General features: G+C 38.2%; 1 protein-coding gene across 1 annotated transcript; it reads right to left on the bottom strand.

Moving 5' to 3' along the window:
• Positions 1-249: 249 nt before the first annotated feature.
• On the bottom strand, positions 250-27,495 carry GMNC (geminin coiled-coil domain containing). The gene is made up of 6 exons (XM_056122038.1): positions 27,440-27,495; positions 7,952-8,027; positions 5,907-6,081; positions 3,559-3,647; positions 2,591-2,707; positions 250-885 (listed from the first exon to the last, which is right to left on the bottom strand). Exons 1-6 carry the CDS (start codon positions 27,493-27,495, stop codon positions 250-252), a joined length of 1,149 nt encoding a protein of 382 aa, XP_055978013.1.
• Positions 27,496-27,715: the final 220 nt, after the last annotated feature.

The following is a 27,715-nucleotide window of genomic DNA, read 5'->3' on the forward strand; positions in this document are numbered from 1 at the left end:
AAATAAGGACATCAACAACAGGTGTTAGTGTGTAAACATGCCAAATTCAGATGAAAGTGGAGCAGGAATGTTTCAACATGGGTTCTTGGAGTCCATTCCCAGCAGATTTAAGTGGGTTGTTGCAAAACATATTTCAATTTGCAGGAGACAGACCGGGCAACAGCTTCTATATTTCACATAGGTTCCAGTGCAAGTGAGATCTTTGTAAACAGCATTCATGGCAGTCCTTTGTGGGTGTAAGAAGGGTCACTAAGTCTGCTTGGGGACCCAAGTAAACTTCCAGCCTCCTTCCTCATCTCTACAGACAAAGGCTTGTCCCTGGTGAAAGGAATGAGTTTTCACATTACAGTGAGGGCTTAGGGATGTGGAAAAAGCCACCTCTGTCTTATTAGGTGACACATCAGAAGTGTAGCAAGGAGGAGTTTGCAACCCTTCTGTGGGGGTTGGAAGTTGAGAAAGGAAGTGAACATCCATGTTCTGGGCAGTGCTATCTAAAGGGGTTGTCTCCTCGCCGCCATAGTCACCTGGCAGATTCTCTCTGGGGAAATTTTCATTATCAAGTACATCATCTGGAAACTGGGGGAACATGCTGGTGATTCTTCTGGGATGAGAGGAAAAGGCACTGTAGTTAGCTGACAAGGTGTCGTCAATGGTGTTGAAGTCTTTTAACCCAAGTGTTTGAAGGACCCAGGGGTCCACAGGGGGCCCGGGGTCCACAGGGGGCCCAGTTTGTTCTTCACAGTTAGCAAGTTCACTAGAAAGGTTTCTCTTAGCATTTTTGTGATGGGGAATCTCAGGAGGAAAATATCTTTGTTCTTTGGTTTTCCTCTTCCCCTTCCTGAATTTTCCACATGCTTTGGAGAACTCATCTGATGACAGCAATTTCTGATGAAGTAATATTTGAAGACATACAGGATAATCAACCAAGATTTTTTCTTGACTGTTATGTATTATATCTCTCTTTAATACTGGCTAATAAGTCTTCATTTTCAAGAAAACGTGATTAGACTCTATTTTCACACAATTTAAGTGATTTGAATTATATTTCTAAAATAAAATTGATTACTAGTTACACACTAGAATCCTATTTCATATGTTTATTTAGACATTTAAAAGGTGGAATGAGGAAATAAATGTTTTTAACATTTCAATTATGAAGAATAACATTTATAATCACAATAAAAACATTGCATTGAATACTGGTTACATTACATGACCAAATTTTATATAAATGTTATCAAAATCTCCTTTTATGAAGAAACTGAGAAATAGATATATTAGTGACTGACTAAGAGTAAGACTGCCTAGGTGTGAACTCAAAACATCTGAAACTACTAAACTAAACCACTCATTGAAGTACCATGTCATAATGCTTTTTCCCATTTCACTGGCTTTTATTTTTCTCCACATAATATGATAAATTGGTACAAGAAAAATATTGCTTAGTTAATCTCATCAATTTAATAGCTTTTATTTTAAGTAGCTAGATTTTAGACTCCTGTATAATATCTGTGTTTTGTGCTCCTTTTTATTCTAGCAAAACTGAATTATAGAGGAATATAATAGAGTATCTTTCTTCTCTGATCCATCATATTTGGTGATAATAAAAAGAGTATCATAAACTTAGGTGAAACAATATCAAATAGTACAGCCTAGCTAGAAGTAAAGATTGAAGATAGAAACAATAATAACAGAATGGCAAATATATAATAAAAAATATAAGAGCCAAAGCACAAAAGAAGGATAAAAAGAGATCATGGGAAATCTGTTTACATTAGTAAAAGAATACATTTATTTATTTATTTGGTCACACCTGATGGTGCTCAGGACTCACTCCTGGCTCTGCACTCAGGGATAATTCCTGGTGGGGATTGGGGAATAAGGAGATTGAGCCTGGGTCAGCCACATGCAAGTCAAGCATTTCACCCACTGCACTATCTCTACTCAGGCTCCAGCGACAGATTACTTTTAAAGTGTAAAAAAAAAATGCTCTTTAAAATACTGTATTTAATTAGACTTACTATGGTGATCACTTTACAATAGTTGAAATCGTTTTGCTTGAATTTATCTATATCCTAAATATATCCTTTTTTTTAAAGGTTGTATAATTAAACATACAACGACCATTTAAGAGATCTGAGCCCAGCCACATATATAACACTGTATAGTGGGGTACACGGTTTTTAAAAACTGAAGAGAACCCCTTCATTTACAGATGAAAGTGATTGAGGCCGTAAAGAGGTGTTTTACCTAAGGTCAAAAAAATCATTAAAAGAAGATATTATCTTCAACTATGATTCCCACACTCTTGGCCATCTGTCTAACTGTGTCTTTTGACTAATCTCCATTGTCCCAGAAATTCCCTCAGTTTTTAAATCTTAAGAAACTTCCCCTTGTAACATATGGTTAAAATATTGATTAAATATGCCAGAGAAATTAATAAATTTTCTAAGAAGTGCTACATTGTCTTCTGAAGTAGCTAGTGATTTTATCAGTAGATATTAAGGGAGTTCATTAGTACATTTAATTAAGGAGATCAGCCAAAATAGTCTAGTATTGCTTCTTTGTCCTCATAAAAATAGTTACATACCTTGGCCTTTTCTTCAAGACATTTAACTAAAGCAGAATTCAGGTATTGTCTGAGATGATTGTTCTCTTCATATAATCTAGCAAGTTCTTCTTCCTTCTGTACTAGAGTATCTTGGAGCTGCAAAGAAAAATAGACAATGGTGAAGACTGCACTACTATATTGATTTTTGTAAGCTTTCAATAAAGCCACTGATCTTTAATATGCTTAAACATGATTGCATTTTTCTTTGCATTGTGAATTAAAACTCACAGTACCCCCATTTTAGAGTACTAATCTCAATCTATACCCATCTACCTCCTGATTAGTTTTGTGATCTGAATATTTTTATTCATTGTAAAGCACTTGAAGGTATTATATTGCTGAACGTCTTTCTTGCCATGTTTTCCAAATAAAAAAATCTAAAATAAGTGGGTTGACTTTCTTGAAATTCAAGTCAATCTGTTTCTAATGCCACTAAATTCAATGACTTTCTCTGGAACACAGCGAAGAGTAAAAATTGAAGACATCTTTGTAAAACCTTTCATAGTCATCATCCTTTGTTTAGTGCTATGTATACAGATTAAATATATTATTGTACTCATTAGATCCATAATTATGAACCACTAATCTAAGATCTGGTATTTATTTGCTGGAGAAAAGTGATATTTACTCATCATTCAACATTTCTAACACTACTGTGAGATATACAACATATATTCCAATTTTTTTAGAAGAAAATGAGAAGTCACACCATTCAAATGTGTTAGGTTAGGGCTTGATCACAGGTCTACATAGAGTGTTTTAGCTGTGCTTCCACATTCCCAGTCCCCTATTGACATTATCTAATTATGATCATGCATTTGCCCGCTCTGATTTGATCCTTAAAGACATTTGAATTGAACAAGATAAAAGATCCCAGGTGATACAAAGGCCAACATAGTAAGATCGAAGTACACAGTACACTGTAGGTCTCAGAGTTCTGATAATACCTGTTTGTTTCTATAGAGCTGAGAGGAAAGCTGAGCATCTTCCCATGGACAGGAATTAGGAACAGGGAAATTTGACTCATTGGATGCTTCTGTATAAAGACACCAAATGGATATTTGAGAAAACACACTTGCAGTTTGTTTGCAATAAAGCATTCACTAAGAGATTGTAGAAAGTTGAACAATATTACCTTTCGATATATTGATTTTTTTTTCATACAGAGGGAAAAATTAAAGATCACAGAAGAGACATGCTCATTGTGAAAGACAACTATTCATAAACTATATGACAACGTGGCATTAAAATGAATTTAAATGTACGAAATCTACTCTGAACTCATAGTGTATATCTTAATGGGAGCAAAATTTACTGGTGGCCATGTACATTATTAATTCATTCTGATATTTACTGACTCATCTTCTACTATTAAAAGCATTCTTAACTGCACTTGTAGCACTGTCCTCCCATTGTTCATTGATTTGCTCGAGTGGACCCACTAACGTCTCCATTGTGAGACTTGTTGTTACTGTGTTTGACATATCAAATACGTCACAGGTAGCTTGCCAGGGTTTGCCGTGCAGGAGAAATAGTCTTGGTAGCTTACCGGGCTTTCTGAGAGGGGCAGAGAAATTGAACCCAGCTTGGCAAACGCCCTACCGCTGTGCTATCGCTCCTGCCTGAAAACATTTTTAACATAAATCTTTTTTTTCTAATTCAGCACTAAATAATGTTCATCTCCTTGAGTCAACTACTACTTTGTGATGCTACATTTTCAGCAGATAACAGTCTCTGCCTGTCTTGTCTTTCAATTGAATCTGATGGCGAAATTTTACTCAGAATTCCAGCGGTAGCTCTTTTTATTTTAAAATAATATGAACCTTGATACTCTGAAGACCATTAAAGAGTCTTGACACTATCCATCAAACACATGTATTTCAGATGCTGTTTGTAACTCTGTCACTGTCACTGTCCTCCTGTTGTTCATAGATTTGCTCGAGCGGGCCCAGTAACGTCTCCATTGTGACAATTGTTACTGTGTTTGGCATATCGAATATGTCATGGGTAGCTTGCCAGGCTTTGCCGTGAGGATGAGATACTCTCAGTAGCTTGCCAGGCTCTCCGAGAGGGGCGGAGGAATCGAACCCAGGTCAGCCATATTGGCTGCTTGCAAGGCAAACGCCCTACCCGCTGTGCTATTGCTCCTCTTTTATTATCCTTCACAAGGTTTTCTTTTTCTTATTTGACAGCAAGTTATAAAAACTATGCATGGGAATACTAAATTGATTTTTACTTTTTGGGGGGAGGAGGGGCTTTGGTGTCACACTCGGCAATTCTCAGGGCTTACTTCAGCTTCTGCACTAAAGAATTACTCTCGGCAGTTCTTGGGAGATCATAAAAGAAGCCAGGGATCAAACCCAGGTTGGCTGCATGCAAGGCAAAAGCCCTTATACTACGGAACTCCCTACCTTCTGTACTAATATTCTGGCCCAGCTTTGCTTTTTTTCTCAACAAATGGAATTCTTATTCTTGTCCTCTAAGTTAAATTGAAATATTATTGAAGTGATTGGATTTACATGGAATGGAATGTAAGGTTATAGTTATAAAATTTTATGCACAATTTGGTTCTACATTCATAGGGATTTTTTCTCTAGTATTACTGTAGAAAACTAAAATTAGACAACTTCCTGACATATGAATGTGTATTCTTTTACAGAACTAAGAGTAAACATATTTAACTCTGAGGTATCTTAGAGTTTTTCCAGAACCTTAAGTATTGATTAAAAGTTTCTTTAATATTTATAAACATTATTTTTACTAAGACCCACAAATTAATAAGTAATTTCCCATCCGTGTTATATATTCTTTGAAAACCGGATTTCTTTGAGAAAAGGGAAATATATTTTCACTTATACTAGAAAAGACAATGTTAATAGAACTTATTCTATTAAATAAAAGATTATGATTTGCTCTCAGAACCAAGGAAATTTTCCTAAATTTCAACAAAAAAACATCCAACAGGCATTCTGGTAGTATTGTTTATAACACTAAACCTAAAATCCCTTTGCAAATTAGAAAAAGCTAAGAAATCTTAGATGTAAGGGAAAAATCCAAATTGTCCAAGAAGCAAATGATCTTATTGCTTGAGAAGAATCCTTCCGTTACTTATTTTCTTCCTAATTTCCACACTTTGCTTAATAAGAGACCCTGCTTGGGTTGTAAAATGTGGGAGTCTTTGGTTTTCCTATTTTGTGCTCCCTTATTTACAGGGCCCCTTCCCATGGTGATCTGCAACTGTGGGTGTCAGCAAAGTGCTCCAGGTCTACCAAGAGAAGAGGAGAGCAGTACTTACCCTGTGTCTGTGGTGCCTGTTGGGGCTCCCCGTCGTCCTGGAGACCAGCAGCCCAGAAAGAGACCCAAGTCTCCGTGGAAACATCAACACTAGAATCTGACGTTGTAGTGGAATACGGGCAATTACAGTTCTGGCCTCCTACAAAGTACTGGTCTTGGCAAGGCAGAATGGTATTCTGTGAATTTCAGTATGAGGTGTTGGGGAGCAGGAAAGAGATGGGATGATAGGAATTTGCGAGGAAAAGAATTGGAAGAAAGGTCCAGAAATACATTCAATGAATTAAAAAAAAAAAAAGCAAAACCATATAGGCAGTAAGTACAGATCCAGATTACTTTGAGGATAGTGTAAATATAATTATTAAAAGAAATTAGATCCTTGGTTGACCAGATAACTTTCTTTAGGCCATTGGAGAAATAGGTGGACATCATTTGTATATGTCCAGGAGTTCTCTCTGTTGCAAATATCAATCATCTAACAGGCTACTAAGCAAATGAGAGGAATTCTATTTAGTGATTCAAAGACATAAGGACTATTTGGCTCTTCTTACCAAATTTTGTCATTTTATTTCTAAGAACCTTGAAAGATACTGAGCACCTTCAAAGAGTCCAGCATGCTAAATACACAGAACATGACACGTAGTTAAACCTTATTTTAGTTCTTAATTATAAATTTTTCTGATTCCTCCTTTCTTTTCTCTGGTTTAAAATGCTATTGGGTAAGGGTTTATTCACAGTGATTCAATAAAAAAAACAAAAAATAAAATAAAATGCTGTTGGATCACAAGTGATTTGAATTACAAATATATACATATGCATACATATATAATTTGAAAGCATGCATATATTTATTTTTAGAAATAGCTAAGTAAAATCGGAAAGTTTCTTAATTTCAAATGCAAGAGGGTAAAGAAGTATAATCTAGGCTAAACTAAGCTTGTCTGCAAATACAGGAAGCTCTGTCTCTCGACAACACTAGGTCTCAATGCCCTTCTAAAGTTATCTTGCCTCCACTAACTGCCTGGCACGTATTCTCCACTGTGTTCTGAATCAGTGAATAACCTCCTGCCCCCAATCCTCAAACCTCAAACACGCAATCTATCCAAATATCCAGGCAGGCACAGGTATGCAGTCTTCCTGGGTTAATTTGTACAACAGGCCATTCCTAATTATTTGTCAATGTTTAATCAGGTAAAAGCAATTCATTTCAGCAAAGTCCAGCTTTAGACAAACTCTTTTTGACCACTATACATCTTATGTTGACTTGAGGACTTTCTCAGGCATAACATAAACAGAGAGAAAACAAATAAGAAGGGAGGAGGAGGAGGGGGAGTTAATTCAATTAAGTCATACTTTGTTAATGTTCCGGAAAGTTAAATTTTGAAAAAGTCCAGTTCTGAATCAAGACCAGCTTGGGCAATGCAGACCAAAGAAATTCAGCCAAAAGTTTAGCAAGTGCTATTTTCTTTTATTCTAAAAGCATGTTTGCAGGCTTTTTCTCTGAGGCTATTATTGGAATCAGAGCTGAGCTATTATGCAATTGACACCTGAGAAGAAAACAAACCCCAAACACCGCAGGACGAGTTGAAGTCCAAGTATTTGCAAATATGTGCATTCTAGAGGAAGAGGTGGCATGAGAAGTGATTGCAGGTGTAAGGGAGAGAAAGTTTGTAGAAAGTCCAGAGGAGAAATAACATAAAGGAATATAGGATCATAGACCACAGACAAATAGAGAAGGAATGGGAAGAGGAAGAGAGGGAGTTGGAGAAGGTAAGAGAAGAGAGAGGAGGAGAGAGAAGAGGAAGAGAGGAAGAGAGTGGGGAGGAAGAAGAGGGTGAAGGAGAAGGACGCAAGTAGGAGGAGGAGGGGGGAGAGAGGGAGAAAGAGGAGAGAGAGAGAGAGAGAGAGAGAGAGAGAGAGAAGAGATGCAGAGAAGACTACTGGCAGGTAACTAAGAGGTGGACAGAACTTTAAGGCAAATTGCACTGGCTGCCAGAACCCCCAACTTTCGCCCGTGGACTAGCTTAAGCCAGTTTCCTTCTCACTTACCATCTTGCAGTGGAAGGAGATGCTGCGGACACGGAGCCCCCTCTGTGGGAGCTTTAAATGGGCCTCGGGGGCGGAGCTAGGGGAGGCGAGTTCTAATCTGAGGGCACTCAGCTGACGCCCTAGGTGTCTTGGGTCGCCGCCACAGTCACTGGCACAGTCGCGGCTCTAGCTGCACCGGGACCCAGCGCTCCGCCTCCGGGAGGGAGCTCAGCGCAGCTTCAAAACCAGCGCCCGGTGCCCACCCGCCGCCCACTGACCGGGCGCTGCGCTGCGGGGCTGGGCAGACAGGGAGACCCCGCTTGGGCTGGAGGACCAGTGGGCTCTGGCGGCAGAGATGGGGGGATGAAAACCCCAAATCGGGCAAGCCTGCATCCTAAAGACCCGGGAGTTTTCAGCTTGCTTTTTGTCATAAGGAACTGATTGACATACGTGTGTGTGTGTGTGTGTGTGTGTGTGTGTGTGTGTTTCACCTCACGGTAGAAGTGAGTGTTCCATGCAGCAGTGACCATTCTAGAAGGTGAATGTTACCATAGAGGTTCACTGCTCATCGGAAATTATTTGAAACAGTACCTGACAGGTAAAATGCCCATAATAAAGAATGAATTAAGCTGTAATTATAAAGCTGCGACAATGGCCTCCCTATGCCCATCTTCATCTTCAAAACTACTATGGAACATTGGTGTTACTACTTCCAATTTATGTGGCTTATTTTAGTCATCTTTTATCTTACACTTAATTCTCCCAATCCCTGTGCTGTTGTATCTAGAGAGAAAAAGAAGTAGCCCTATCTTCAAAAATCAACAATCACTAGAGCCATCACTCGCTTTCACTGGTGATGACCACGAAGGGTGTGGGTATGGTTACCTCCTTGCAAGGCTAGAGCAGTTGAAGTAGTCAAGTTAGAGCAGAAAATGGCTAAAATTAACACAATTAGAAGCTGGAGACTCAAATCTGAGTCTTTTTTGTGACCGGCTACCACACATCAATTTTGTTGCTCACCTTTGAATTTGATTGTTACCTTCTCTCTTCTTGATTTCTCTCTATTGAACATTATATGGGCATCACTAAGAACTGAAATGTCTGCGCCTACCCCTCACCCTGCCCGAAATGTGTATAGTGAACATTTAGCACTCAAGGGCACTGTTTGGAGATAGAGCTTAGAAAGAGGTTTGAATGATCACAATCTAAACTGAGGCTCTTACCCAATAAAACAGGTGAGGGAAAGAAACAACAGGTAGTAGCACAGCCAATAAGTCAGGTGAGGACAAAGGGAGAAGGCCGCTACATCACAGTAGAGAGACAACTGCGACAAATTAATAACCCTGCTGACATCTGAATCTTGGATTTCTAGAAAATATATTTATGTCATTTCCCTGTCTGTGGATTTTGTTACAAAAGTCTAATTGAACTAATATGGGGATGATGAGGAATTTCAAAACACTTATTTTTTTCTAGCTGGCTCTGTCCCTGCTCTGGACCGATTTTAATCTAGCTTGTTTGGTCCCTGCTGTCAACCAGTGTAGTCTTTATTTTGCTTCATGTTGTACTTATCAGCCACAACACTGTGGCTCACAACAAATTTGCTCACAGCAAATGTTCATTAAGTGTTCTTGTCCAAACTAGAGAACGGAGTGGAAGAAAAGATTGGTGCCAAACTTGGTTGACGCTTTAGTCCCCTTTACAAACCATTTATTCAAAAGTGTTATTCAGATTTGGGGGTCCCTTCTTTTCCAAGTGTCAAGGTTACTTTTGCAATACTGCCTGCGTTGTTCAACGTAAGTAAATTTAGTGAGTGACATGAAAGGATAGTCCCCTCTTTGCTCTCAATACACAAGGGATAAGGGTAACTCTGCAATATGACCTGTGATGATGGGAAAACATATCAAAACTCTAGGTGTTAAGAACCAATGATCTTGTTCACAACAGGGAACACCTTAATTATTTCTGTGCTGAACAGCAGAAAAAGGAGGTTTCAGTTTTGTTTTGTTTTTGAAATGTTCACAAATAAGATATTTGATTCTCTGGCAGATACATTTTTCCCTATGGAAATGAATTAATATAGATAATTGCACATATAGGGTAGGATCTAAATCAGCCTTATTCAATTTCCTGCTGTAATCTGAGAATGAATTACTGTAACTACACTATCATGGTTTCTAAATCCACAAGAAATACATACTTGTAAGGCTTATTGAAAAGGTGATGACTTTTTGTCTCAGATTCAAAATTTACCTTGAATTAAGATTAGAAGCTATTACTGGTATTATAGTTATTCTAGAGGACTATGCCTTTAAAAATACCTGCTTCTATCATTGGATTATTAAAAATAATTGAAAATGGGAGTTAACACGGGGGTGTTTTAAGGTTTAGTAATATTTTTAATACCTGGATTTTATATTTCATATTTTTATATTTCATAAATATTACCTACTTAGGCTTAGTAGGAGTAGGGGGATATATGGTGGCAGAGCACCCCTAAAGTTCAAAAGTGAAGAGCCATTGATAAGTAAACATAAATCAGTAATAAAGGCTTCTGTGAAGCCATAAACTGATGGAACCCGTTTCAACTTCTTAGTGTGTGATTAAGCACATCTTTTAAAAACTCATTTGACTTTTTACATCTTAGGTATAGTTTTATATTTTGTTTGATGACTAATTTTTAAATAAATCTAGTAAGTGATGAATGAAATTCTTTGGACATTCCTTATTAGTATTCATAAAAGAGATGCTCCTTCTTTGGTGATTGTCACTCATCTAGATGTTTTTCTTCTACAAACAGTGAGATCCATAAAAACTGCTGTTTGTATTGTTCCTGATGAGGTAATAAAAGGGAGGTGGCTAATAATAGCCCAATTGTTGTATCAGGGTATTACCTCCTGTCAGGGCCCAGATATAACAAAATAGAAAGTAATTTGACCTGCACACAAGCCAAACCTGCAGACAGAAAAGTGTAGAGAGTGATCAGAGGCAGCCCAAGGTGATAAATAGATTGGCATATGGAATGTTCTTTTATTTCACCCCTGGAGGGCACTTTCTTTGATTACCTCACTGGTGAATTAAGTGGCATATATGACAATAGAACGGTTTTTATGTTTTCTTTGTGAATATAGATTTTTTTTAAACCTATAGCTTCAATAGTTTGATCCCGCAGGTAATAAGATATTGTATTTTTGTTTTCCTATGTTGGTGAAGAAAAACATAACTGTTATAGAAAATTCTTGTAACAGGTAATTTACAAGAACAGCAAAGAATTTTACTGGAAGATTTTGATGTTTTCAACAGGTCATTTACAAGAATTGTAAAGAATTTACTGGAAGCTTTCAATATTTGCATCTTTTAGCATATCTGGAGAACCATTACTCATTTAGTTTCTTGAGGCACTTTTGAATTTCACCCTTCCAGAATCTTATGCAGAAATCAATCTTCCTGGTATGAATAGTTTTGTCAAATATCCATATGTCAGCAAAGCTTCTAGCAATCATCATATATGCAATAACTTTGCAGTAGCAAAGACTACTTTACATAAATTAAAGTTATACAAATGAAAGTCAACTGTTAATCTTGCAATGAAAGTGAAAATTGAAAAAAAAAGACTTTAAAACAAATTATATATATATATGTGTATATATATATTTATTTATTTATTGGCCTAAAAAAGAGAGAAAGATCTTGGATAAATCAAACAGTGATTCTCTAACTAGATTAGTACTATATAGAAGTGGAGGTCTGGAAAATGTAGATTAATGTTTCATTTCAAAGATTATTTGGGCAAAAATTTATTTTATTTGTTTCATTGTTAGTTTTGTTCATTTACTCCTTAGGCTATTGTTTATTATTTTAATTATATTTTAATACACTATATTAAGAAAAATATGATAGGATTATTACAAATTGAAAAGGTAAAAATATCATCAGTGGCCTCATAAGTAAATCTATACTATTCAGTAATTCCTATTAGAAAATGTAGCCACAAGATATATGATAAGCAGAACTGAACCCATGTAGGTGCATGCAAGGTAAACACTGTACTGCTATAGTCTCTGGACTGATTATATGTTTTATAAATATAAATATGGAATAAAAATACATATAGAATTTGATGACTTGATCACATGATCATTTGACATCCCATTACTTATCTATTTGCTCGAGTGGGCGCCAGTAATGTCTCCATTCGTCCCTGTTGCATGCTAGTGTAGCCCAATGGCGTCTGCTCATTCTAGGAACACAAAGAGTCTCAAACCGATCGTTCAGGGTCTTGACAAAGAAGTCTGACCATCTCGTAGGTGGGCGGCCACACGATCTTTTGACATCTCGTGGAATCCAGTGGGTAATGACTCTAGTTCAGTGGTCCTCTCCAAATCTCTTTATGTGTCCAGCCCATCTGATTTTCAATGCCTTAGCAAACGAGACAGAGTCCCTGATTCTTGACCGTTGATGGAGAACGGAACTCCGGATTCTTTCTCTCATTTGAGTGAAGCGTGATACTCAAAGCATAGCTCTTTCGATTCCTCGTTGGGAGACCCGAATAGCATTCTCATCCTGTTTTCGTAGAGTCCAGGTCTCTGAGGCGTATGTTAATGCAGGAAGAACAGTGGAATTGAAGAGATGTGCTAGGAGCTGGAGGTTCTTCATTCTCTTAGCTATTTCTTTGATGCTTTTGAAGGCATTCCAAGATTCTCTCTTCCTCCTGTGCAATTCAGGTACCAGGTCATTCGTCATGTTGACTTCTCGACCTAGGTACACATAACTGCTGCATTTGGAGATGTTCATTCTGTTGAGAGTGAATGGGACGTCAGGAGCGAGACCGTTTCTCATAAACATTGTCTTTGTGAGATTCAGCTGAGGTCTGACCTTTCCACAGTCATGGTCAAAGTCGGCCAGCATTTGTGCTGCTTGGCTGATGTTTGGTGTTATAAGAATGATGTCATCAGCAAAGCAGAGATGGTGTAGTTGCATATTGTCTATCTTCACTCCAATTCCTTCCCATTCCAGTCATTGTATGACATTCTCGAGGGTGGCACTGACGAGTTTCAGTGAAATGATATCACCCTGACGAACCCCTCTCTTTATGTCAATGATAACTTCCCTGTAGAAAGGTGAGATCCTGGTAGTGAATCCGGAATACAGCTCACGGAGGATCCTAATGTATTGAGTTTGAATGCCCTGATTGGCTAGAGTTTCGATGACCGCTTCTATCTCAACAGAATCAAAGGCCTTCTTTAAATCAATGAACATTAGACAGAATGGCATCTTGAACTCCCGAGAAACCCCATGAACTTGGTTATCATGTGGATATGGTCAATCATGCTGAATCCTTTGAGGAACCCGGCTTCCCTGCATGGTTGACCTTCATCTAGTGTTCTGCCAATCCTATTCAGGATGACTCAAGTGAGCAGCTTATAGACGACAGACAATAGACAGATGGGGAGATAGTTGCCAACATCATGGATGTCCCCCTTCTTGTACAGTAGTACAGTCCTGCTGGTTTTCCACTGGGACGGAAACTTGCATTCAGACAGGTAGCGTGTGAAGAGCTGAGCCAGTGTATTGATGAGTACTGATGGCAGGTTCTTCAGGTGTTCTGGTCTGACCTTGTCTGGTCCAGGTGCTGTTTGTTTCCTTACTGACGAAATGGCATGTCAGATTTCGGAAGGTAGAATGTTGGGAACGACATACCCATTCTGTGGAATTTAGTATGTGGACAGGTGGACGTGGCTAGCAAAGAGATTTGAGTAGAAGTCATGGATAATCTTCTCCATTGCCCTTCTGGAAGATGTTATAGATCCATCAGGATATCTGAGGGCATTCATCTTGGTCTTGTAGTTGGCAAAGGACAGGTAGTCGTTGCGAATGCTTTTCCTGGTTTTCCTCCACTACCTCCACTACCCAACTTTTGTCACACTCCAGGCCGCTTTCTGGATGCTCGGGCCAAGACTTACACACGAGTGAAGACCCAAAGAACCAGGTAAGTGGAACTCTGCGACCTTGGACTCCAGGCTCAATGGACCTGGGAACAGAGATCCTCTGCCTGCTCCCACCAACCACAGGTGACCAAGGGATTAAAACCAGGAGCCCCAGTCTATCCTGCCATGCCTGCTTCCACTAACTGCCAGGGACCCAGAGATTACACACAGAAGACCCACCCTACCAGTACCAGATAAATACCTCACTAGCAGAACCCTACTACCTTCACTACCTCCATTACCCAGCTGCCGCCACGCTCCAGGACACTTTCTGGACACATCATAAGGCACTTAATACCCACCTTCCAGGATTGCCGCACCATATTTGATAGGGTTCAAATATGGTTTGAACCATCAGAACACCTATAAGGGTGATTAGAGGCCTCCCTAAAAGCCTCTATCCCTCTCAGGGAACCTGGCAAGCTACGAGAGTATTCCGCCCATAAGGCTGAGCCTGGCAAGCTATCCGTGGCATATGCGGTATGCCAAAACTAGTAAATACAATGGGTCTCATTCCCCTAACCCTGAAAGAGCCACCAATATGGCAGCCGAGAAGGCATCAATCACATCATGCCGTTTTTGACACTGGAGAAGAACTGTTCCTAGGAACATGTGACAAAAGAGGTGTCGGAGGTTTTGGTGTCCTTATCAACATGAACTTGGCCATAAGCATTTATTCATTCGAACGCCTAACAACCCAAATCAGATGATTACACTTGAATACAAAACTTAGCTAAGTGAAAATATATTACAATAACTTTAAAATGTCAATACTCTTGAAAGCAGCAAGCATAAAAGAAATAAATTTGGGGCCAGAGATAGAGTATAGCAGGTAGGGTACTTACTTTGCATGCTGCTCACCCGGATTCGAATCCTGATACCCAGATGGTTCCAGGAGACCTGGCAGGAGTGATTTCTGAGCACAGTTATGAGTAAGCCATGAGTAGAGTTGAATGTGGTTCCAAAACCAAACTAATAATAATAAATTTGAAAAAATATACAACTTGGTTTATCATATCATCACAAAATATAATTTTTAAAAATATCTAGTAATAGAAGTGTCCTTCAATAAATAAGAGTGTGTCCAGGAAAAGACTGAATGTCCACAGATAATTTTCAGATTTTAATCTGGGTCCACACCCTGCATTTCTCTGGGCTTATTCCTGACTCCTGGGTTGGAGCCATAGCACAGTGTTTGCCTTGCACGTGGTCTACCTGGCCGACCTGGGTTTGATTTCTCTGACCCTCTTAGAGAGCCTGGCAAGCTACCAAGAATATCTCACCCACATGGCAGAGCCTGGCAAACTACCGTCGTGTATTCAATATGCCAAACGCCGTAACAAGTGTCACAGTGGAGACATTACTGGGCCCGCTCAGCAAATTGATGAATAACGGGAGGACAGTGACAGAGATAGGGACTCCTTGGCTCTGTTCTGAGGGATCCTTCCTGGTGGCCTAAGGGACTATGTAAAGCACAGAAGACCAAATTCAGGTCAGTTTTTTGAAAGATAAACACCTTACCCACTGTATCATCTCTCTGATTCCCCCCATAGACCTTTTGTTTTAAGTAGAAACATACTGCTACTAGATTACATGAACTATATAAAAAAATCATGAGTTCAATATTTAAAAAAAGTGAAAATTTACTGGTTTGTTAGTGCTGCTTATTGTTTTGTAAGAAAAACACTGTGATTATTATATTTCACCTTTCTGTATATTCCCAGCATCTTATAAGAAACATGACTTGCTTTCTTCCAATTTACAAAAGCTACCAATATAGTTATGAAATTTTACTGCTGATCAAGAGTGATATATTTTTGCAGAGTAAGGCCATATTTAAGATTAAAGAAACAGGGCTGAGGTGGTAAGTCAGATGTGTTTCAAATCTCTGGTTCATATTCCCAGCACTACACATGAATCCCCCAGAGTCAGGGAATACTCCCTGAGCAATACTGGTATGGTCACCCACAAAATTGAACTAAATTAAATTTAAGCAACTTTAACAATAGTGTTAAATAATATATGAGTATATTGATTAAAACAAGTATTCCACTTATTTCTACTTTTATTCAAATTCAGGCTGAGGATATGTGAATGCACAGAAGTTTTTAATGTTTTTCTTCCCCACAAACTCAAAATTGTTTTAAAACTCTTACAAACCTATATATAGAGATAAATATTGTACAACAATACAGCTATGTTACTTAAATAATACATTATTTCAAAACACAAATATTACAGAGAATTAGTGGGGCCTGAGAGCATGAGAAAGAGATCATAATATACAAAATTATGTAGACCTTTTATACAGAGAGAAAGAAAATTGAATTGTGATGACAATTTTTAATAAAAAACTGTATTGAAGAGATTAAATGTAACTAGTTCTAGATGAAAAATTACAAATTCTCACTTTTCAGTTCAAAATAATATTTCAAGCATGCAATATTATGGAAAGTTAGAATTTGAATGCTGTAAGTAGTGAGTTCTTAGTCACTAGAGGGGTTCTCAGAGAGAGTGGATCACTGATACTTACAAACACCTTCCTCTTTATATAATACTAATAACAACAGTACATGACATAAAAATTTCTCCAGTACTAAGAATTCACTAAGAATTCATAATTCAGTATTACTATATGATTAAAATTCCTTACAATGATGCTTTGGCTTTCTGGTGGAAATTTTATACTGTACAAAGAATAGAGTTTCTTGAATATAGTGATATGACATTATTTTGCCTAAAATGTATAATTGTAGCACTGCACTCTCCTCCTGTTCATCAATTTGTTCTATTGGGCACCATCAAATTCATTACAATATTAAAATTACCAATTTTCCAAAGTTCAGAAAACAAATTTGGTGCCTATGTCTACTGTACTTCTATATGCTTTAAAATACATTGCAGTTCACAGGACAGTCTTAGGGCAAAACTGAGAGATCCTGACTTTTATAGATGGCAGTGTGCATTTTTCTCATTCATGTTCATTTTGAGCCAGGCAGAATTGAATGACACTAGCTCATTTCTACACAACTTACTTCCAGGCTATAGAACCAGCCTGAGATCCTATGAGTGATCCCTTACATAAATGTCTGGTTTTGATACTAGCAGGAGACAGACAGCTGGAGCACCTACCTCATACCCTGTGCAGCCTGATCCTTCATAATAGCCGCCTTACAAATCTGAGTGTTGAAGTGGAATGTGGCTGAGGTAGGGGGTGACAGAGACATAGAGACACAGAGACAGAGATTATTCACTTGCAATGTTCTTTTATACTCTCTGAGGAAGTGACACTCCCACTTACACTCTATGCTCTTATTCTCTCATACCCTATCAAGAAAAGGATCAGAGTTTCTCTACCCCTCTATGAGATGACATGGTTCTTTCTACGGTCATGACCACGATCCTCCCGTTGTTTATCGATTTGTTTGAGCGGGCCCCGTAATGTCTCCATCATGAGACTTGTTGTTACTATTTTTGGCATATCGAATACGTCACGGGGAGCTTGCCAGGCTTTGCTGTGTGGGCAGGATACTCCCGGTAGCTTGCCAGGCTCTCTGAAAGGGGTGGAAGAATTGAACCCATGTCAGCCCATGCAAGGTAAACGCCCTACCCGCTGTGCTATAGCTCCAGCCCAAAATGTATAATTAAACGAACAAAAAGAAGATAAGAGAAAGATATATTGAACTAGTTCCATTAATGTCAGAAATCTGAGGCTATTCAATCAATGGAAACAAGCATTTCATCAAATATTGCCAAATTCCTCATCCATCTTATGCTACATTGAGCACTGAGGATAAAGCACTCAACAAATAGCATTACCTGTGTCAATGGAGCGTATATTCTTGGGGCAAAAGTTGTAGAATTAATTATGTAAATTGAAACTTTGATAAATGGGGGAAATGTGATAAAGGGAAAGTGATAGTATTTTGTAGGAAAGTTCAGTGATACTCTTAACTTTTTTAATCAGAGGAAGTAAGTTGGGAACATATTGAGGGTCTAAGTTGTAGGATAACATTGCTTTGTCTTATCTCCCTTGCCACAAGGAACTCAGGTTTATTACAGTGCTCCTGAGACACTTCCATTTCATTGTGTTTATCTGTAAATTCTTCTCTGTGCTCTCTTCCCCAACCAGTTAATCAGGTTTTCCCCTAATCAGAATCTGTTAATTTGTAAGGTCAGATCCTCCTAGGACACTGAAATTGTATTGTACGTTAATATTGCCTTTCTCAGGACTATGCGTTAATCCAGGCAATCATTTCTGCCCAGAGGGGAAAGGGTGTTGCTCCCTTCCGCCCTCCTCCCTCTGGAAAGAAAGATGGCGGCCACATGGGAGCCTTATGGACAGCAGGTATGAGCCGGGGGTGTGGGGGCGACTAAAACCTCATGAGTCGGGGGGCGTTCTGGTCCCTCCTTCATGCCCTACCGAGGTCACCAGTCGCCCACGCGGCTCTCCAGCACAGCCACGGCCCCAGAAGCACAAGGACTTAATGCAGAACCCGGCAGCTTGGAGCAGAAAAGTGAACGGACTATGCGTTGATCCAGGCCATCAAGTCTGCCGGAGGGGAAAGGGTGTTGCCCCATTCGCCCTCTCCTCTCTGGAAAGAAAGATGGTGGCCACATGGGAGCCTTGTGGACAGCAGGTATGAGCCAGGAGTGTGGGGGTGACTAAAACCTCATGGGAAGGGGGGCGTTTCGGTCCGCCCTTCACACCCTACCGAGGCCACCAGTTGCCCCCACGAGCGGCTCTCCAGCACGGCCACGACTCCAGAACACAGAAACCAATTTCTTAACTATCTGACTTTCAGTAGAAATACTTCCAGGGTCAATAGGTAAAATAGCAGAAATCCAAAACCAACATTTAATTCTTGAACCCAGCTGTAGAAAGCAAATCACTTCACAATGCTTTTTCAGCATGTCTGATTTGGGGGGGGGGGGTAAACTCTAAATAATAGTGGTGAATCTTTTATTGAAACAATGAATCTAATCAAAGCTGATAGAGTGTTAACTAGAATTCATCTGCCTCACAGGGACGGGGAGGGGTGGGGAGTGGGGTTTTATTGGGGTTCTTCATGGTAAAAAATAAGTATTGGTAAAGGGAAATGTGTTTGATATTTGCATGACTGAGACCTAAACCTGAAAGCTTTGTAACCTTTCCCACAGTGATTCAATAAATAAATAAAAAAAAATATTGCCTTTCTCCTCTCCTTATGTCTTTTGAATAGTTTAATTTAATGCAATGTCCTTTTTGTATAGAAACAGGAAGACAGTTAATATTATGCTTTCTAACTTAGGATTTAATTGGCTTTGAATATTATTCACTCTTGGGCATCTGCTTTCTTGACTTAAGCCTCAGTTGCCCTTAGTTCCTAGCATCCCCAAAGCAGGGTCCTGACGAGGGACTGAATGGACCCAGGGCAAGTGGTGAGCTACGCAGGCATCAAAATGGGCTAGGCCAAAGTGCCACGATTCTTATGTATAAGTTAAGAGCTTGATCATAGACAAATGCTGTCATGATCCAAAAGTAAAGACGAGCCTAGGACCCTGTTAGGGGTAGGAGAGACTATCTGACCTGACCACTGTAGTCTGAGATCTAGATAGCCCTAGAAGAGCAATTCTATGAGATTAAGTATTTCTTATTGTATCCATACAAAATGATTTATATTATGTATGCTTATATGTTTGTTGGACAAGGAGAGAAGAAACACACCCAGGGGATTCCGTTCTAGGGTAGGTCATCTTGCTGAGAGAGAGTCTGTCCTAGAAGCGGTTTTCCCTGAGGGAAAGAATTCTGCCCCTATTGATTGTGATCACACCTCTGTGAAATTATTACCCCAACCCCTCGTGCTTTGGGATTTAACTAGACTGTAAGAGTGGGCTGGGGGAATCAGGATCCAGACTCCAGAAGGAAAAGGAGAAAGGGGATCCAGATTCCAGAGTGAGAAGGAGAATGAAGGGGGATCGAGGAAGAGAATAAAGTAGCATGGGGAAGGAAGAAGCAGGAGGAGAATCAGAGGAGAATGGAGATGGGAATGGAATAAACTGCAACTAAGACCAACCAGCCTGGCCCTCATTTCCTTCCCTCACCTGCCTATCACCATCCACCTCCCCAGGGTGGGGGAATCTGCATGGGACTACGAACTAAGCAGTGGGAGAGATAGACTGCTGCCATCTTTTTGAGTTTACACACTGGGTATAATTTTCTGGAGCAATGAGATCTGATAAAATATTTGAAAACAGATAAGGGTTGAAAAGGTGGAGAAAAGGGAAGAGTAGGAAAGACAATGAAGTGTATAAAAATAACAAATCAGGGAAAGAGTAAGAATTGAAAAGGTAGATAAAGGGAAACCTTTCAGAATCTGTATTGCAAACCATAATACCTAAAATGGAGAGGAAGGGAAAGAGAGAGAAGAGAGGTACCTGCCATAAACAGGTGAGGGGGAAGGGGTTTCTTGGAGATTTGGGAGGGAAACTAGGGTCACTGGTGCTGGGAAATTACATTGGTAGAGGGATGGATGTCGGAACATTGTATGACTGGAATCTAATCATGAACAGCTTTGTAGCCTGTAGCACTGTCCTCCCATTGTTAATTGAACAGCTTTGTAAAGAAAAATAATTAATTAATTATTTTGTTAAAAAAGAGTTGTCCTCCCGTTGTTCATCAATTTGCTCGAGCGGGTCCAGTAATGTCTCCATTTTGAGATTTGTTGTTACTGTGTTTGGCATATCGAATACATTATGGGTAGCTTGCCAGGCTTTGCCACACGGGCGAGAGTCTCTCGGTAGCTTGCTGGGGCTCTTGGAGAGGAGCAGGGGAATCGAACCCGGCTCGGCCGGGCTGGCTGCACTCAAGGCAAATGCCCTACCACTGTGATATCGCTCCAGTAGGTAAAAAGGAATGTTTTTTAAAAAGAACATATGGGTCTGGAGCAATAGTACAGTGGGGAGCGCATTTGCCTTGCGTGCGGCCAACCCAGATTCGATTCCCAGCATCCCATATGGTCCCCTGAACACTGGCAGGAGTAATTCCTGAGTGCAAAGCCAGGAGTAACCCCTGTGCACTGCCAGGTGTGACCCAAAAAGAAAAAAAAAGAAAAAAGAAAAAAACATAAAAATAGAAAAAACAGAAATAGATTCTGAATAAAGAATTTAGAAAAGCAGGTAGAGACGAAGCATGCAGACACAATGTTCTATTCCAAGAGCCTTGGGAAGTGATTAAAGGGTTTTAACTCAGTGAAAGTGAGATTTGTTTCCAAACTCAAAATACTGGATAAAATAGTGTTCTTCTAATAAGTTGAGTTCTTAATATTTTTAAAAAGGATGCATTTTTAAAAATTTCAGTGCCTAAGTACTTGAAGCAATACCAGTCCCTAGGCAGTACAGAAATAGCTTCCATTGAAAACCAAACAAAAAATTAAAAAATTATTTTTTAGTGATTGTAAATATTACTTTCAAAATTTTAAATCCATGCACTCACATTTTTTTCTAAGTAGAAAGGAATCTTGGGTATCATCTCATCTGATGATACTTAACCAAGGGCTTTATGAAGATGTATAAGGCTACCTATTAAGGTTTATGCTAAAACAAATCACTTGTCTCCAAATTCTGTCAATATTGCTATGAATCACTGTTCATCTTTTATGAATTATTAGGAAGTTACATAATTATATAGTATCAGGCAGCTCTAAAAGTTTCCTAGGAGCCACACCTCTGCTACTTTAGAGTCTCAAGGCCACTCCTAGGGTATTTTTGTCTCAAGGTCCTACTATGAGGAATTGACGAGCATTGGGGTCAGCACAGTTGGGTGGTGAGTCCGTGCTGGGGGTCAAATACAGCACTCTTCACTCCTAGGGAAGTGATACACCAGAGTCATATATTTCAAATATTCGATCTTGGCATTTCATTTTCTTAGTGACAATGCTAAAATACATTTTAGTATCCTTCTCTGTATGCATATATATATATATATATGCATGCATGTAACAAAGTCTTTTGTATTTGATGCTCCTAAAGATGCTCTAAATCTATGTAAATTTATTCTAAATACAATGATAAAAGCCTACATAATATCCTGAAATTAAAATACATTTACATTAGCTATATTAGAACACTGGTTTGAGCATTATTATTCAAGTTAAATTATTTATAGTATAAACAGTGCCATATTATTGCAGAGTTCCTTTCTCTCTCCAGAGAAGGCCACAAGTTCCCTTGAATACATTTCTCTCTCTCTCTCTCTCTCTATCTCACTCTCTCTCTCTCTCTCTCTCCCCTTCCTCAGAATCTCTAAACAAAATGATTTTTACTTGCAAAAAGATGGACATGGCTGTGTTTCAATTTCTTTATGTGTAGAAAGAACCGGGCTGGAGCGATAGCACAGCGGTAGGGCGTTTGCCTTACAAGCGGCCAACATGTCCAACCCGAGTTTGATTCCTCTGCCCCTCTCGGAGAGCCCGGTAAGCTACCGAGAGTATCTCGCCTGCACGGCAGAGCCTGGCAAGCTACCCGTGATGTATTCGATATGCCAAACACAGTAACAAGTCTCACAATGGAGACATTACTGGGCCCGCTCGAGCAAATCGATGAACAACTGGAGGATCGTGGTCGTGACCGTAGAAAGAACCATGTCATCTCATAAAGGGGTAGAAACTCTTATCCTTTTCTTGATAGGGCATAAGAGAATAAGAGCATAGAGTGTAAGAGAGAGCGTCACTGCCTCGGAGAGTATAAAAGAACATTGCAAGTGAATAATCTCTGTCTCTGTGTCTCTATGTCTCTGTCACCTCCTACCTCAGCCACATTCCACTTCAACACTCAGATTTGTAAGGCAGCTATGATATTATGAAGGACCAGGCTGCACAGGGTATGAGGTAGGTGCTCCAGCTGTCTGTCTCCTGCTAGTATCAAAACCAGACACTTAAGTAAGGGAACACTCACAGGATCTCAGGCTGGTTCTATAGCCTGGAAGTGAGTTGAGTAGAAATGAGCTAGTGTCATTCAATTCTGCCTGGCTCAAAATGAACATGAATGAGAAAAATGCACACTGCCATCTATAAAAGTCAGGATCTCTCAGTTTTGCCCTAAGACTGTCCTGTGAACTGCAATGTATTTAAAAGCATATAGAAGTACAGTAGACATAGGCATCAAATTTGTTTTCTGAACTTTGGAAAATTGGTAATTTTAATATTGTAATGAATTTGATGTATGCCAGAGATACAAAATTATTGTTACTTTATATGAGAAGTATTATATGTTCCCTCTTTCTTCCTCCTCCCTCTCTCTCTCTCTCTCTCTCTCTCTCTCTCTCTCTCTCTCTCTCTCTCTCTCTCTCTCTCCTGGTGGTCTTCAGTACTTCCTCTTGGTTCTGCACTCAAGGATCACTCCTGGTGGGGTTTAGGGACCACATGTGGTGCTGGGGATCTAACCAGGTCCACTGTGTGCTCAGCAAATATCCTACTACCAACTGTATTATTGCTCCCATCTCTTTTTCTCTCTTTTATTTATTTATTTATTTATTTATTTTTGTTTTTGAGTCACACCTGACTATGATCAGAGTTAAAATTGGTTCGATTCTCAAGGATCAATCCAGGTGGGAGTCTGTGGATCATATGAGAAGCCAAGCATGAAACTCAAACCACCCTTTTATTCTTTTAAGTAAGTGTTATGGTCTTGACAAAAAAAATGGTATTTAATAACGAGTCAGCTAACTCTATGGCATTTTGACTAGTCCACTACTTTCTAATTTTTTTCTTTCTTTTTTTCTCCCTTCCTTCCTGCTTTATAGCTCAAAAATTTGCACTTCTACTTTTCTTTTGCTCTTTCTCTTTCCCCTCCTTCCTTTCTTCTCTCCTTCCTTCCTTCCTCCATTCCTTCTCAGAAATTTGTTCATTTTATTCACTTACATGAAAGACACCTGAGTATAGAGTGTGGGCATAAAAGGAGTTTTATATTGAATTGGCCAAGATACTCACATGAGTACTCTATCCATATCATTGGCTTGTTAATACTGAATTCAACACAGTTTAACATAGAACATATTTCTTATAGAAGCGAAATGCTGATGTTCACAGAAAAATACGTTGTGATTAAATAAATTCAACACTTTAAAGCACTTATGTAAACATAACTACAATAAGAACAAATGATTAAAAAGCAGTGGATTTGGTCAAAAGAGGTATTTTTTTGGAAAGATGTGTGTATTCTTTGACATTTAGCCCCTGGTACATACGTACAAAATGACCTGTGTAACAGGTACCAGTGATGGGATATAATTCAACTTCTGTCCATTTAAAAAAAATCCTAGAGACACGAAGCAGCACTAATCATAGTACTTTTTCAGGCAACAGCTTTCTGAAGCATTTCTTCAGATTTCTAAACAATACAATTTTTATTTCATATAACATTTTTTTCTGTGTATAGATTATATTGCATCTACCTAAATTTATTTGTCTTTACATGAGAAATTTTTCAGATTCCCATTCCTTCTTTTTCAAAGAAGATTTCTTTTTCTTCTATTTTTTTCCCCTTCAGTATTGCCTCAAGCATGACTATCTGTTAGATTATTCAAACTCAAGGACTCCTTGAGGGGGTTCTGTGACATAAAAATGATACTCAAATCTTTTTTATTGTTAAGATATATTATATTCATGGACTGGACGGTGTAACATATGCTTTCATCTAGATATTGAATTAAATCAATTAAGACAGGTTATAGAGAGTTTTAATATTGAAATCAAACTGTGGCTAAAATCAGATCCCTATCTCTTAATAGAATTAAAACTATAATTCTATAGTTATAGAGAAAATAATTAAATCTCTCTAAGTCCCAGTATAAATTAAATTAAATATATTTATAGATGTTGTGGCAAGGAATAAGTATTGGACTTAAATTCTCTAGTGTATTCCAATATACACTGGAGCAGCAACTCAAGGAATTTCTTCTGGTCTGCCAGGAGAAATTTTCTACAGATGCTATTTAGGGGTGAGGGATATTATTTGGTACTGGAAATTATGTACAGAATATCAAGCATACAAGACATGTATTTTACTTTTAGTTATATGCCTGGTTTAAATATGCATGGACATGTATAAATTTATACAAAATTATGAATTAAACTTCACAAAGTTGTATTTATTTATGTTTTGCACAGAAATAATAATAATAAATTATATAAACTATGTGCAATAGTGCTGCCCCTTTAATAAAAGATATTTGTAAAATAAGGTGAACCAAAGCTCGTAGAATTACCAAAAATGGTACACTGAACAAAATTGATTCTAAGTATATTTTATTTTATTTTTATTTTTATTTTTTTGCTTTTTTTGGGTCACACCCGGCGATGCACAGGGGTTCCTCCTGGCTCTGCACTCAGGAGTTATTCCTGGCGGTGCTCTGGGGACCATATGGGATGCTGGGAATCAAACCCAGGTTAGCCGTGTGCAAGGCAAACGCCCTACCCACTGTGCTATCTCTCCAGTCCCTCTAAGTATATTTTAACCTTTTATATATTACCAATATAAAGAAAATGATGATTAAAACTGAAAATAAGAAAAAAGCTAAGAAATATTTCAATTTTTATTTAAGGGAATATACAACTATTTGATAAAATTATTAGTTATAGATGGAGTCAATAAAATAATTGCTTTGTTTTTAATTTATCCTTAAGCACAAACAGAATTTTTACAGAAACAAGTTGGTTCAATGAGTAAACAAGACAATCTTTGGAGTTTATTTCATCTTTTGAACATATCAGAAAGACAGGCTCAGGAATTCTTCATCAACTCCCATGTTATTCCCAAGCACATCCAACACAAACACCTTTTTATTTATTTATTTATTTATTTTTATTGAATCACTGTGAGCTACAGTTACAAAACTTTCATGTTTGAGTTTCAGTCATACAATGATCGAACACCCATCCCTCCACCAGTGTACATTTCTCACCACCAATGTTCCCCAGTATCCCTCCCCTCCTCCATTCACCCCTCCCCCTGCCTCTATGGCAGAATATTGCCCACTTATTCTCTCTCTCTCTCTGTCTTTCTCTCTCTCTCTCTCTCTATTTATGGGTATTGTGGTTTGCAATACAGATTACAGATAATGAGAGGCCATTATATTTGGTCCTTTATCTACTTGCAGCACACATCTCCCATCCTGAGAGATCCCTCAAACCATCATTGATTTAGTGATCCCTTATCTATCCCAGCTGCCTTCTCCCTCAGCTCATAAGGCAAGCTTCCAACCATGGAGTATTCTTTCTGGCCCTTATCTCTATTATCCTTGAATGTTAGTCTCATACTTTGATATTTTATATTCCATAAATGAGTGCAGTCATTCTATGTATGTCCCTCTCTTTCTGACCCATTTCACTTAGCATGATACTCTCATGGCCATCTGCTTATAAGCAAATTTCATGACTTCATCTTTCCTAACAGCTGCATAGTATTCCATTGTATAGATGCACCAAAGACTAACACCTTTTTAAATTCAGTGATTATACTGTGTGTTCAGTTTTCAAACTTGTTAAAAATTTTTGTCTATCAAAGTTTTACTCAAACCATATCAATCCATACCTTCTGCACTAAAACTGAAATGGAAAAGGAACTCATATCACATATTTTTACAACACAGCAATGTGTATTTTATACATATGTCACAAAAGTGTTCCAGCATCACATTCAATTGCTAAGTGAAAAACAGGCAGAGAATCAACTGAAAGGTACATGAAGTCTTCTCTTCTGTACTTTTGTGATTTCCTTATAATACTATAAGATTTATGATGCTCATGACTAGTACTATAGCACACTGGTCTCATATTCAATATTGACTATAAATAGATGGTTGAATAGTTTTTCACAAGTTACCTATTAACAATAAAATGCATGCAAGATACATCACTTAAAAAATCCAACTAGGATGTCTCAATTCATGCCTTTAAAGGTAGTTCTTCCAAAGTATTTCTCCAGAAAGCTTTTGACCTTTCTTGACCTTATTCAGAGTGGGAGAAGTGGTATTGAAGACATCAAAAGTATTCATACCCCATTTAGGGATAATAACAGTTTTTTAATATAATCTTCTTGTTATCAGTTTATGATCAAGATTTATAGTGGAGAACAAAAATCAAGGTTTATTGCCAGGTTATGAAATGTTCATGTTTTGTACTATCAATAAACTATTGGTATAGGTAATAAGAAAAGAAGAATGATAGCTAAGTGGTAAATTTTAGTAAGAAATTATAAAAATTGTAATTTAGTAATAAATTATAGATATTTATAGTGGAGAACAAAAATCAAGGTTTATTGCCTAGTTATCAAATTTTCATGTTCAATACTATCAATAAACTATTGAGGTAAGTATTAATAATAAAAGAATGATAGGTAAGTGGTAAGTTTTAGTAAGAAATTGTAGCAAAAAATTTTATTAGTGACCTTATTTACTAAAGCAAAAATAAAACACATATGTTTATTTAAATATAATATCCAATATGCCCCAATAAATTTCCAAGAATCATTTAGTGAGTCTTACCTCACCATCCTGATCTTTCTTTCTCTGAGTTCTGATTGCATGGCTCCCTTGTCCATTTTTGCAAACCCTTTTAATTTTCTCTTTATAAAAATGAAAATTGCCTCATCTCCATACAACTTTGATTTGTAAATTCTCACACGCTTAAGATGCCGAAATTTTTCTATTCTGTTATCTGCTTGGCCCAAATCCAAGTTTTCAAAGTAATGTCCTATGACAAAGAAACAGGATACCTGTGTTCTACTATTTGATATGCCATTGACTTTCCATGTAAACATA

The sequence above is a fragment of the Sorex fumeus genome, unplaced genomic scaffold (assembly GCF_029834395.1).
Source record: "Sorex fumeus unplaced genomic scaffold, SorFum_2.1 ptg000044l, whole genome shotgun sequence".
NCBI classification, from domain to species: domain Eukaryota; kingdom Metazoa; phylum Chordata; class Mammalia; order Eulipotyphla; family Soricidae; genus Sorex; species Sorex fumeus.